This window comes from Oryzias melastigma, linkage group LG13 (genome assembly GCF_002922805.2).
Source record: "Oryzias melastigma strain HK-1 linkage group LG13, ASM292280v2, whole genome shotgun sequence".
Taxonomy (NCBI): domain Eukaryota; kingdom Metazoa; phylum Chordata; class Actinopteri; order Beloniformes; family Adrianichthyidae; genus Oryzias; species Oryzias melastigma.
Genome location: NC_050524.1, coordinates 9,693,637 through 9,707,289, shown reverse-complemented (window position 1 = coordinate 9,707,289; position 13,653 = coordinate 9,693,637). Strand labels below are relative to the sequence as shown.

At 35.7% G+C, this 13,653-nt stretch overlaps 3 protein-coding genes across 3 annotated transcripts; all 3 read left to right on the top strand.

The window, feature by feature from the left end:
- The first annotated feature begins 1,150 nt into the window (after positions 1–1,150).
- Positions 1,151–3,603, top strand: LOC112149394 (olfactory receptor 10A6-like). Its single transcript, XM_024277050.2, has one exon. The coding sequence runs from the start codon at positions 1,949–1,951 to the stop codon at positions 2,885–2,887; it is 939 nt and encodes a 312-aa protein (XP_024132818.1). The 5' UTR covers positions 1,151–1,948; the 3' UTR covers positions 2,888–3,603.
- Positions 3,604–6,239: 2,636 nt separating this feature from the next.
- LOC112149395 (putative gustatory receptor clone PTE01) lies at positions 6,240–7,800 on the top strand. The gene has a single exon (XM_024277051.2). It carries the CDS (start codon positions 6,559–6,561, stop codon positions 7,501–7,503), a length of 945 nt encoding a protein of 314 aa, XP_024132819.2. The 5' UTR covers positions 6,240–6,558; the 3' UTR covers positions 7,504–7,800.
- A 1,549-nt stretch (positions 7,801–9,349) lies between these two features.
- On the top strand, positions 9,350–12,114 carry LOC112149396 (olfactory receptor 24-like). Its single transcript, XM_024277052.2, has one exon. It carries the CDS (start codon positions 11,170–11,172, stop codon positions 12,112–12,114), a length of 945 nt encoding a protein of 314 aa, XP_024132820.2. The 5' UTR covers positions 9,350–11,169.
- The last annotated feature ends 1,539 nt before the right edge of the window (positions 12,115–13,653 follow it).

The window sequence follows — 13,653 nt, the reverse complement described above, 5'->3', positions numbered from 1 at the left end:
GGGGGTCTCCCTTCATGAATTTCCCGTTTCAATAAAGGAGAGGGGCGCCTATGTCATAGTTGTGTTCAGCATCTGTGAGCTTCTGGGGATAGGAGGCACAGGGGTATGTCTTGACCAGATGACTGTGGAACTGGGATAGGAACTCCCCAATGCCGGTACTAGAGGCGCCCACCTCTACAATAAACTGTGAACCTGGGAGAAGCAGAGCTTGAGAATCTCAAAGGCCTGGATGGCTGCGGGCATCCAGTGTAACTGACACGGACTGCCCTTGAGCAGCGAGGTCAAGACCCACTGTAGGCCTGATGCCTTGAGTCAAGTACTGAATCTTCCCTGTGTCAAATGGCCGACCATCTAGAGTAGAGACTACAACTTGAGCATTGCAAGAGAGGAGAAGAACTGCGCGATTTAGGGCAAGGGCCAGATCAAATTACATGCAACACCTGAATCTAACATTGCCACTGTCTTTACAGGACTATATATACATCCCATCAAGCCTGTATTTACACACTCATGCTAGTTTTAGCGTATCAAAGAACAGTGCGCACTATTGGAGCTATCCAGCATAGAATTTGAGCCTGGCACCAGCTCAGTTGAGGAACAGTAAGACACTAACAGGTCTAGTTGTCTGCAAGTGGATGCTTCAGAATCAGAGTTAAAAAGGTCAACTTTGGCACGCCTGTTTCAATGGCTGTATTATTAGTCTGAGCATTTTTCAAGCATCCAGTTTTCATCTGCTCCTGATCCAACACAATTTGAATTAAAATTCAGTTTTAATCATGAATTTTTTGTTTAGGTCAGAGGTCTGTAACCTTCAACTCTGAAAGATCCATTTGGGTTGATTTCTCACTAAATAAAACCCAGTAGGAGCTTCAAAGTTTTCATTCACTCTTTAAAAAAAATAAGACAGTGATTTGTATTTATGTTTTTGTTACTACTATGATAAACATAAATTAACTGTTGCTCATTTTGCTGGAATAAAACACAAACGTTTAAAGAAAAAAAGCCTTTTTATAACTTTTGACAGAAGTTCTTTTCAAAATAAAAGACACCTTGTCACATATGATCACCTCAATGGAGAAAAAGTAGTAGTAGTAAGTGTAATGTCAGAAATGAATAAATAAAAATTGTTGATTTCACTGTTGTTGGGGCATCTCAACCAGAAATGTAAATCTAACAAGTGACTCCTGCCATATTTTTCGAACAGTTCAAATTCCTTATTTTTTTCAAAAATAGAAAATTTGCTTAATAATCCGCTGTCCCTTAATGCTGGTTGTGCTTATTGACGTCCATTGATTTTTTTGTGTAGTACAGGACTGGACGCATAAAAATGTGTCAAAATGTTGTAGTTTGACTTTTGATGCATACTGTCCTTCAACTGTTTGTAAATGAGTTAAAGTTTGAGTTTTTTTATTTTTTACCCCTTCACTACTTTCTCACTTCTTATTTTATAGTTAGTTTTTAACATTCAAACTTTTTTTATTTTTATTTTTAAATAAAAATAAGCCACAATGGAAGGGGAAAAGAGCCACATCACACAGCTTTTTTGCTATTTGTTCTGTCTTAGGTCGAATAGGAACATGCGCCGCTATCAACATCAATGTGGGTTACAGCAGCTTAATTGTGTTGATTATGCTATGATGATTACGTCACTTTTTATTTTATGCCTTTGGGAAAAGCAAAGTACATGATCTTACATCTATAGGTCACCTGAGTACTTTTACATAAAAAGGGAAGCATTGAAGGGATAAATTATAGCAAGAAGGAGGACGATCAAGCAAGCCACCTCATGTAAGATTTCACAGTAAGTACATTCATTTTTATTTGTAAAGTTTTTAATTTATCTATTATAACATTTAAGAAGCTACATCCCAATTAAAATAAATAAACCAACATTTCCCCTTTTTCAGATATTTTCCTTCATCAACAAAAGCAGTCAGACGGGATCATCATGTTTTTAAACTTTTCATCTGAGACTTTGCTGACTCTGTCTTCACTGGGCTTTTCATCCATGTATGTTTATCCAGCATTTGTGTTTGGGACGCTTATCTATCTGATTATTGTCTTTTGTAATCTGCTGGTATTAACAACTATTGCTGCAAGTAAAAAGCTACATAAACCCATGTTTATTCTGCTGTTAAATTTACCAATCAGTGACATCCTGGGAGCAACGGCTTTTTTTCCTCACCTTGTTTTTAGCATCGTGACACAGAATAGACTCATCTCCTCTGATGCCTGCCTCACTCAGGCTTTTCTCATTCATTTCTACGGCACGGGAAACATGCTGATTCTGAGTGCGATGGCGTACGACCGATACATGGCTATATGTTCTCCTCTAAAGTACAATGCAATCATGAACTCCAATAACTTAATCAAAATCATTTGTCTAATTTGGTTTCTTAATTTTGCATTGATGTTTACCTTGTTCATGCTACTCGCCCGCTTTAAATTTTGCCGCTCAAATCTTGCAGATTTGTATTGTAACAATCCATCATTGCTTAAGCTGGTTTGCAACGACATCTCACTGAACAACTACTATGGACTTTTTACTATATTTCTTGTCATGGGAGCTCCACTGATATTAATCATGTACACATATGCCCAGATCCTGTTCACATGTGTTATGACCAATAATACAGACGGCAGGAGAAAAGCCATTCAGACCTGTGGCACACATTTAGCTGTTTTTCTTGTCTTGCAAGTCAACACAACTTTCACATTAATCTCTCATCGTTTTGACAGTGCTTCTCCATTCCTGAGAAGGGCTTTAGGAGTCTCTATTTTAATATTTCCACCTTTCTTGGACCCGTTAATATATGGACTGAGAACCAGGGAACTGAAGCAGTGTATGATCATGTTTTTAAAAAGAAGTCTTGGTTTCACAAAATAGTCATTTTATTACAGTTATGCTAAATCGACATACCTTGTTTTTGCTTTGTATGTAAAACACAAAAATAACAATAATGAGAATGGTTTCATTGTTTCTTTTCATGTCAACTGATCACTAAAGCCTTCAAACATGGAAGGTGCTAAATAAGATTTTTCTTTTCAAATGTGACTTTAAAAAAACGTTAAACAACAATATTCATGAGCTGAAATGTTTGATTTGGCAAAATAAAATGAATAAATCATACAAATGTGTGTGTGTGCAAATGAAATACTTTTTTTTATACAAAGATTTATATTTCAAGACTTTTATAAACAGATGTACCATTTTTTAAGACAGCATAAATCTCTTTAAGCAATTTTAAACCCCGTCAGACTTCTCATCGGATTGTGTGACAAACTGTAAAACGTGTGTTGTAAAAATATTGCAGAAACAAACTGACTGACATTTATGCTGAAAGTCTCCCAATTATCACACACTCATGTATATCTTTGTTCCCTATTTTTGAACCCCAGGATGCCAGATGTGGTTGTCATAGTCACCCTTAGCCATTATTAGAGTGTTGATTCATCACAGGTAAAAAAAAAAAAAAAAGTTGTGGTTAATTTGTTTAATGTCATTTATATGTATGCTGCAAAGTATTAATAGAAAAAACCTTAAAACTAAAACAAATGTTTCTGACACTGTCTGAAGTCATAGTGAACTTTATTGTCAATTACACTTTTTTTAAAAAATGTCATTTTGTCGAACTCAAGATGTGTACCCAGGACAAGATGTGAAATTTCAATAATGGCCTTTAAAAACAACATATTGCCATCAACAAGACACAACATTTGAAATATATGCTGAAATCTCAACATTATACGATTACATTTATTAGACATGTTCATGAGATTTTTTTAATTCATTTGTCCAGTTGTATTGAATTGTAGCTTTTGTGGGATGGTATGGACAGTGTGCACCCCAGTGGGTGGTATCCTTGATGATATTGATGGCTCTTTAGAAACAGTGACATTTGGATACTATAGGTCTTGAAAGGATGTTTGTGATGACCCCTAGACTTTTAAGTCCTCACCAATCTCCAAATAATTTCCTGTCACACCAGCTGACGAGCTGATATATTCAACAAAAACTTTAAATTTCTGGTCAGGAAGATGAACATTAAAGTATTTAAGAGAGAAGATTGGGATTATATATGAAAGTTCTACATACAGTACAGTCTGTTATGATTTCAAACAAATTAAATGTAACATATTTGTATTTATTGTCATTGTCTTCTAAAATTTTGAAACTTTTTTGGTGTATTGAACTGTCTTCGTACCTCTCTCTGTTTGTCTTGTTCTTGGTTGTACTGAAAAACAACAAATTTCCCCCCGTGGGTTAATAAAGTATATAGATTGATTGACATAAAACTTGGGTGGTTCTTTTAATAGTATTTCTAAATACTAACCTCCCAATTGAAATTCACAACTCATGTGGAGTGACTGGCAAAACTTCTGTGATCTCTACTTAACCTTCAAAAGATTGCTTATTTAAAGACCCCTTCCAATGAAAATCGTTTTTGGTGTTTCAAACATATTATTATATCATTTCTCTCATAATGTTAGAAAAAAATGTGTTTTTCATTATTACATTTTTCAAAAAGTGTTGGATCCAGAACAGATACAAATCAGCAATCTTAAAAAAACTCAGGTTTGTGATGCAGTAGTTGCAATGGGTGTGGCCATTGTCTCCTTGCTCCACTACAATTCTGATGCATCCTTTTACAGGCAAACACCTTTTTATTCCAATAATTTTTTATCTTTACTGGTGTCCATGGCAGACAGAAGACTTAAGCATCCCAGCAACAGATTACTCTGTGATCTCACACTTTAAGTCCCAATGGTCAACTATGTCCACCTTTGTCATAGGAAGGATCACAGATCAATACCAGAGTGAGGTCATCTGTACTTCACAAAATAGCACAAGGGTTTTTTAGTGAGACAACTATGAGACCTGCTCCCAGTGCATGTTGGACTCCGGAAGGACTGCCCTTTATCACCGGTTCTAGGCGCAACCAGTGACTGGAGGGGGTCTGGTTTGGGGACCACAGGATTTCCGCTCTGCTCTTTGCAGATGATGTTATCCTGTTGGCTTCTTTTAAGCATGCATTGGAGCAATTTGCAGCCAAGTGTGAAATGGGTGGGATGAGGTTTATTACCGCCAAGTCTGAAGCCATGGTTCATGACTGGAGAAAGGTAGTTTTCCCTCTCTGGGTAGGTGGTGTGTTCCTCCCCCAGGTGGAAGAGTTTAAGTATCTTGAGATCTTGTTCACTAGTGAGGGAAGATTGGAGCCAGAGATCGATAGGCTAATTGGAGCGGCGTCCAACGTTACCCCGGGTTCACACTGCATACGGTCTAAACTCCGGTGCAGACGCAGGGACGTAACTTGAGAAGTGTGAGAGGCATTTGCTGCATCTGTCCGACCCAACTGTCCAGCCTTCCCAGCGCTCCATATCCGTTTCATTAGCTTCAAATTTTCACCGGATGCCGGAGTCGAGCCAGAACACATTGTTATATGTTATAATAATGTCACACTCTAGTCATTAAAAAGGTGTGTGGACTGGATCCTTGCTGACCACAAGTGAAGTGTGTGTACGACACCTGTATAAACTTTACTCTAGTTTGCTCTTTTCAAGTCAGAATATGAGAAAAATTTGTTGGCAATGATGATCTTTAAATTATTATGTATTTATTTATTTATTTAAAACAAGCTACTGTATGTTAACTGACAGACAGAAAAAAAAGAGTAATCTATTTAGGGGTCTCAGATTCCAGGCCTCGAGGGCCACCATTCTGCTTGTTGTTGAAATATCCTGCCTTATATTCTTCTCAGTAACTGGTTCAGGTGTGTTTAGCCAATAAGGAGCTTCAATGGCAGGTTAGTTTGGGAAAACATGTCAGACACCAGCCTTTGAGGCTTGTGAACTAATGCCAATGAACTAACATAATTCAATCTAAAATATATGATTTTTATGACATTTTCAATTGCTGCACAAAGATTTTTGTGATAGTGCATGGTCTTGTTTTTTTTAATGCTTTAATTGTCACCAATAATTAATGTTTCATATTTGTTTTATTCTAACATGTTTTATATTGTATTGTTTTTAAAACTTTTTAAGACTTTAAAGACATTTGGACAATCTAGCATTATTCTTAATATGATATACAGAAATAATGTCATTGATATAAGGCGTTTTTTCCTTAGAGGAATTTACACTTATTGTTAAAATCTGAAAATCAGAAAAATTTATATCATTAAACGCCAAAAATATATAAAAATACATTTTATATAAAAGTTTATTTAATAGGCGACATATTAAGGCTCAAGCAATCCAACAACACTCAATGATCTCACACTTTAAGTCCCAAGAGCCAATTGTGTCTCTGTATAAAAAAACCTTTTCAAAGTGAGTCAGACAGAAAACTGCCACAGGCGAGAACCCACAGGTACCCTCTGACTTGAGGTTTTTTTTTCTTTCAAGATTACACACACTCTACAGTTTTTTTTATTGAAAATTTTTTTTCAATTTCTCCACAGGAACCTGATTGTTGTTGAATAAACTTTTGTTTCAGGTAAAGATTACTCATCTGTAGCCACTTGAAGCTATTTTTCTCTAAGAAGAAGAGACTGCATGATCATGCTGTCAAACTCTTCTCCAGTGGACATATTGTCACTGTCATCTCTGGAAGTTCAATCTAAATATATTTATCCATCATTTATATTTGGAACTCTTCTTTATCTGATTATTGTCTTTTTCAATCTACTGGTATTGCTAACTATCATTGTGAGTAAAAAGCTCCACAAACCCATGTTTATTCTGCTGTTAAATCTGCCCATCAGTGACATTGTGGGTGCAACGGCCCTTTTCCCTCACCTTCTTTTCAGCATCATCACTGAGAACAGACACATTCCTACCAAGGCGTGCCTCACCCAGGCTCTTTTCATTCATATCTACGGCACAGGAAACATGATGATTCTGAGTGCGATGGCGTTTGACAGATATGTAGCTATATGCCGTCCTTTAAACTATCATTCAATACTGACATCCAAGAATTTAATTAGAATTATTTTTTTGGTATGGTTTATTAATGTGTCAATGATATTCTCCTTGTTCATGCTATTAACTCAATACAAAATTTGCAGGGCAGATGTTGTGGATTTGTTTTGTAACTATCCCTCAGTGCTGAAGCTAGTATGTGGTTATTTGACTTGGCACAATTATTACGGGATATTTACTAATATAATTATATTGGGATGCCCATTGATGATTATAGTGTTCACCTATGTACAGATCTTGGTCACGTGTATAAAGACAAATAACCCAGATGGCAGGAGAAAGGCCCTTCAAACGTGCTGTACACATGTGCTTGTTTTTCTTGTGTTGCAGATCAACACAAACGCTACATACATCCTTCATCGAAGTCAAAGTCAACTAACACTTCTGAGAAAGGCCTTTGGAATGTCTGTTGTCATTTTTCCCCCCTTTTTGGACCCTTTAATTTATGGACTGAATACTAGAGAATTGAGACAATGTATAGTAATGTTTCTGCGAAGAAATGTGGGTTCTACAAAGTAGGCAATTTTTATGTCTTTTCTGTTTTTTGTGTCAGTGATTTTGACCACTTACTCCTTTACACAGTGACTTTATATGCTATAAAACATTTGACCAAAGGTTTTTCATTGCTGAATTGCAGATATCGTAACTTTAAATAACAAATGATAAGAAAATTTTAATAGCCAAATGTCTCAATCAGTGTCTAGATTTAAACTCTGGAATGGCCTTGGGAGCTAGCTTAAACAATGTGCAAACATAAACCATTTCAAACAAATATTTAACAAAATGGCGCTGTAAAAATAAAAAAAATATAAAAAACGGTGTAGTTCTATTCACTACTGTAAAATAACTTGTGTTGTGCAAATGTGAAATTCTTTGATGTGTTTGTGTGTGCTTGTGTGTACATACACACATTTTATTATTTTTATGGAAAATTAATGTTAGCACTGAGAAAATCAGACGTCAATATGTGCTCAGTGATCTTAACATAAATACGTCTTCAACAGTCACACCATAATCAAGTTATAGATACTTTAGGGGTGAGAATAAAAGAAAGTCTTTCTTCATCCCACTGTGTTTTTATGTTAGTAAAATAATGTATGTGATAATAGAAAAAGTGCATTATTGACATACAAGTGTTGAAATGTATATCTACTGGTTATATGTGTATTTTGTATGGGTATAAGTATATATGTGTGCTCAAGCTAAAAATAAATTAAGAAATGTAGAACTTGAAAATGGTCATAGAAACCTTCGTCACCATATTTTTTAATAACTTATCACATGAAATGGTTTGTGATTATTAGGATTATTAGGATTTATTGGAAACAGTGTAGTTACAAAATTGTTTTTTTTTTTTTCAACATTTCTAGAATTTCAATAACGTTTTGCCCATATGTGTAATGGAAACGCAGCCAATGGGGCTCTTTTGATAACCCTTGATGGAGCTGGAACTTGTCGATAAACAAGCTCAAATCTCTAGAAAATTATACGTTTTATTCATTTCTATGGTCTGCAAAATTATTGGTGCCTGGAAAACGCAGTTCATGATACTAAAAAAGATTGAGGACCTCTGCTCTCTGGGTTCTACTGAGAAATTAAGACCATGGATAATAATAAAAAACAATCCAACCAGTTTTGACACGACATAGCTTTTATTTACTGAATCTGTAGCACACAGTAGTAAATCGATCGATCGATAGATAGATAGAATACTTTTTGACAAAGACTTGTAATTTGAGACTTCTACAGATATGCTATTTTTTGAAGATAACATAAACCTCTTCAACCCCAACCTCCAGATCTGCTGCAGTGACATGACGGTTGAACCTCTCCTTGTTCCTCCTAGTGACTTTGGCAGAGTTGTTGAGGGCACGTCTATTTTCCTCCAGTTGGGAGGTCAGTTTCTGGACATGATTCTTATAGGAGTGTTTGGTCCTCCTGTAAGGGTAGTCCAAAAGCAAGTGTTACGTCCCCAATGGGCAAACCTGCCCCGAGTCTAGGGAAAAAATACAAAAGGGGACCATATCATAATTCTGGACACAAGTAAGAATGAAGGGGACAGTTTATTAAATAAATAAAACTGTTACCTGAAACAAAAGAGAGAACACAATAAAAATAATTTAGTTCAAATAAAAGATAAAAAAACAAAAGGAATTGGAACCATGTCCACACATTAATACGTCAGGAAGACTGCTGACCCAGCTATGTTGACCATCGGAGTCTACAGCTCCCTGTTAATGGCTGCCTAACCAAATTTACCAAAAGAAACCAAATAAACAAAGCCTGCACATCGAGACCACCAAGGTACAACCCCAAACCAATATAACAGAACCCAGCAGTCTAAGACTTCTGAGGACAAGGAGGGAAATAATAATGAAACAAACCATTAAAACCAAAAACAAAACCACAAACCTTGCTGCCTTGCTCAGCACCATGCCTTTCTGCTTTGGTGAGCTCTCCTCTGTCTTAAAAATACCTGGCAGGTGCTGATTAAGACTAGGTCCTGGTGCAGCAGCAGGACATAACACCTCCATCCATAAAAAAACGAGCCAGGAGCAAGCTGCGTAACAGTGAGATTCATTGGGAGAAGGGGTTGGCGACCATGAGCTCATAAGGTGAGAATCCAGTCACATCATTTTTATTATTAGTTATAAGTTGTCAGGAGTCATAGCTCTGACTCCCCCTCTGGTCACCAGTGGGAACAGTCACCAGAGTGCTGACTGAACTTCATCTCCCAGCAGCCCCAGCCCTCAGTTCCTGGTTCCTGCTCAGCTGTCTCCAATCAAATAATCACCCACCTGCTTCTTAAGCAGCACACAGAGCCACACTCAGTGCAAAGTATTGTTTGTGCATTACTGAGCTTTTCTACCTGGACCTGATCTTCTGTCTCTGACCCTGCGTCATCTCTGCTTGCCCTGACCCTCACCTGGACCCTTATCACTCTGCTGTCTTCTTGGATTATCCCATGCTTGTGATTGACATCTACCTGCCTGACCCTGATTTCATTTTGTGGGCTTTTAGCTCTGCTTAGTTCTGAACTGATAAACCTGCTGCACGTGGACCCAGCTGTCTGCCCAAGTGTGGATGAGAGGATTGATGATGTCCTTCAAATGGTACATTTCCTGCTCCGAGAGTGCACCCAGCATGTCCAACAGAGTAAGGTTAAACCGTTTGATGGGGTTGCCTTTCGGATGGTAGGGTGTTGTTCTGATTTTGTGAATGCATGCAAGGCTATAGAGTTCTCCAATTGTTTCAGAGTCAATGCCTTGGTCTCTGGGCAGTTTTGAGGCAATTCTGTGTCTGTTCTGCACAAATAAGTCATTCCATAAACTCTTTGACACAGTGCAGGCTTTTGGACTTGGTGTTGGTACAGCTGCAGCATATTTGGTGAAGTTACCTGTTATAATACAGGCACGTTTTTGACAAAGCAGAGAGCCATCGATAGCTGTGGGGTTGAGTTTGGCTGATTTCAAGATGTAGGTTAGAGGTTAGTGCATGACCATATGGCTACTGGTATACATGTATCCCTCTGTGTAACAGGCAAATTGATGTTTTAAATACTTTTATTGCTATCATTAATATTTTTTATGGTTGTTCCATTCTAACATCATTTTTTAATGTGTGACTTTATTACTAAGTATTTTTAGATCTTGCAGCATGTTTAACAATCTAGCACTGTTTAAATATGCTATAGAGATCTAGTTGTGACTGACATAAAGATTCTTTGTATACTTTTTTAAAAACCTGAATACCAGGAAAAGGAATATAATTACAAATTTAATAAAGACAAAAATTATATAAAAAAAATTTTATTGTAGTTTATTTAATGGGGAACAAATGAAGGCTTACGTATTCCAACAGCAGGTTACTCAGTGATCTCACACCTTTAAGTCCCAAGTGCCAATTGTGTCTCTGTATAAAAAAAAAAAACCTTTTCAAAGTGAGTCAGACAGTGTTGGTGTGACAGCAAACTGCCACAGGCGAGAACCCACAGGTGCCCTCTGACTTGAGGTTTTTTTTGTTTGTTTGTTTTATGATTACAAACACTCTACAGATTTTTTTTATTGTTTTTTTTTTTTATTTCTCCACAGGAACCTGATTATTGTTGAATAAACTTTTGTTTCAGGTAAAGATTACTCATCTGTAGCCACTTGAAGCCATTTTTTTCTAAGAAGAAGAGACTGCATGATCATGCTGTCAAACTCTTCACCAGTGGACATATTGTCATTGTCATCTCTGGAAATTCAATCTAAATATATTTATCCATCATTTATATTTGGAACTCTTCTTTATCTGATTATTGTCTTTTTCAATCTGCTGGTATTGCTAACTATCCTTGTGAGTAAAAAGCTCCACAAACCCATGTTTATTCTGCTGTTAAATCTGCCCATCAGTGACATTTTGGGTTCAACGGCCCTTTTCCCTCACCTTCTTTTCAGCATCATCACTGAGAACAGACACATTCCTACCAAGGCGTGCCTCACGCAGGCTCTTTTCATTCATATCTACGGCACAGGAAACTTGATGATTCTGAGTGCGATGGCGTTTGACAGATATGTGGCTATATGTCGTCCTTTAAACTATCATTCAATACTGACATCCAAGAATGTAATTAGAATTATTGTTTTGGTATGGTTTATCAATGTGTCAATGATATTCACCTTGTTCCTTGCATTTATGCAGTCAAATATTTGCAGGACGGAAGTTGTAGATTTGTTTTGTAACTATCCATCAGTGCTGAAAGTCATTTGCGATGATTTGACCTGGAACAACTATTATGGGATATTTAATAGTATGATAATATTAGGATGTCCATTGATGATTATATTGTACACCTATGTACAGATTTTGGTCACGTGTATAAAGACAAATAACCCAGATTGCAGGAGAAAGGCCCTTCAAACGTGCTGTACACATGTGCTTGTTTTTCTTGTGTTGCAGATCAACACAAACGCTACATACATCCTTCATCGAAGTCAAAGTAGACTAACAGTTCTGAGAAGAGCCTTTGGACTTTCTGTTGTCATTTTCCCTCCCTTTTTGGACCCTTTAATTTATGGACTGAATGCTAGAGAATTGAGACAATGTATAGTAATGTTTCTGAGAAGAAATGTGGGTTCTACAAAGTAGATACTTTTTACATGCGAGGCTTTTTCTAAACACAGTTAATTTTCCTACATATATACAACATATTTAGTATATATAAAAAACTTTGGATTATGGACATAAGTTGGAAGTTATACATCTTTTTCAGAATGACATGAAAATATACTACATGGATGAAAAGTAGAAAGATTTCCATATGATTCATAGCGATAAATAAAAGCATTAAGACTCAAACCTTGTCTTGTGTAGTGAAAAAGTGTCTTTGATTTATGAATCTGTAGTTTGCAGTAAAAGTAAAACATAAAAAGGTATTTATTTTGAAACTTTGTGCCATCTCACTATTGAAGTATTTTTCAAAGCTAAAATCTTTTTTATTTTGACATGCTTAATCACTTTTTGTCCTAACCAAATATATATATATATATATATATATATATCTTCTTACATTTTCTAAAAATAAAATTGTAACTCTTTTTCTTAAAAGGTTTGTTTTAGACTATTAAGTATGTTCTCATCAACAACAACAAAACTTGTACCTTAGAAAAAAGGCAACTGCACTAAAATATCGGGATTTGGAAAGTTCTTCATCAAGAATGCTTTAAACTTTTGCAGGTTGGATTTTTTGAAATGTTGGACAAAAATGTTCAAAAATGAAGTGGGTTTGCTGCTGCTTAGCTGAGTTATATCAGGTATATTCACTGTGCATTACTATTCTTTTCATGCTTTGAGCAAAATAAAAGAACAGGATCTCACATTCAGTGGGTCACTTTACACACCTGTAACACAAAAGACATTCCAAGATGTCAAACACATCAATTGTTTTATTTTCTTCTTACAATTCAATACAACTTTTATTTTTATCTCCCTTTTCACTAAAAAGTTTTTTTTTTTTCTTTTAAGCTTAGTTCATGCGAAACACACGGCAGTACAGAAGACAATCTTTGTAAAGAATGAAATGAAAGAGATTTTATTTCTTAATTGTGAGGAAAGCTTTTTTTGTACTTAACATCATTTTAATTCACATAAACACCTTTTCCTCTAATACATAAAATATTTAGATTTAGATCCAGATTCATCCGCTGTTTCATAAAAAAAAAAAAAAAAAAAAACGCAAACTGTAACCCAGAATTTTTGATTTAATATTAAGGTTTTTCTGGGACCATTAAGGCCTCAAACCTGGTAAATTTGATCAATGAAATAAATGTTTATTCTGTAAGATGGTGTATTAGGACCACAAAAAAGTAATATTACAAGATGAAAAAGTAATGCATTTACTAGATTAAAGGATGTAAATTTACTTTTAATCTCAAAAAAGGACATATTTATAACTTTTTCCTCGTACATTCAAAAGATTTAAATTAATACATTTACTACTTTAAAAGATGTAAATTTATGAGAAAAAAATCATAAATTCAGCTTATGACTTTTTAAGTAAAAAATATATGATTTTATTCTCAATTTAACTGTTACATTTTTTTTCATAAATTTATCACGTGTAATTTACTTATTTGTTGTTTGTTTGTAAACTGACCTTAATACTTTGTTGTAGTTCTGGATATATAC

Coding starts and splice junctions, on each gene's coding strand:
- LOC112149394 (XM_024277050.2), top strand. CDS start 1,949: ATGTTTTTAAACTTTTCATCTGAGACTTTGCTGACTCTGTCTTCACTG.
- LOC112149395 (XM_024277051.2), top strand. CDS start 6,559: ATGATCATGCTGTCAAACTCTTCTCCAGTGGACATATTGTCACTGTCA.
- LOC112149396 (XM_024277052.2), top strand. CDS start 11,170: ATGATCATGCTGTCAAACTCTTCACCAGTGGACATATTGTCATTGTCA.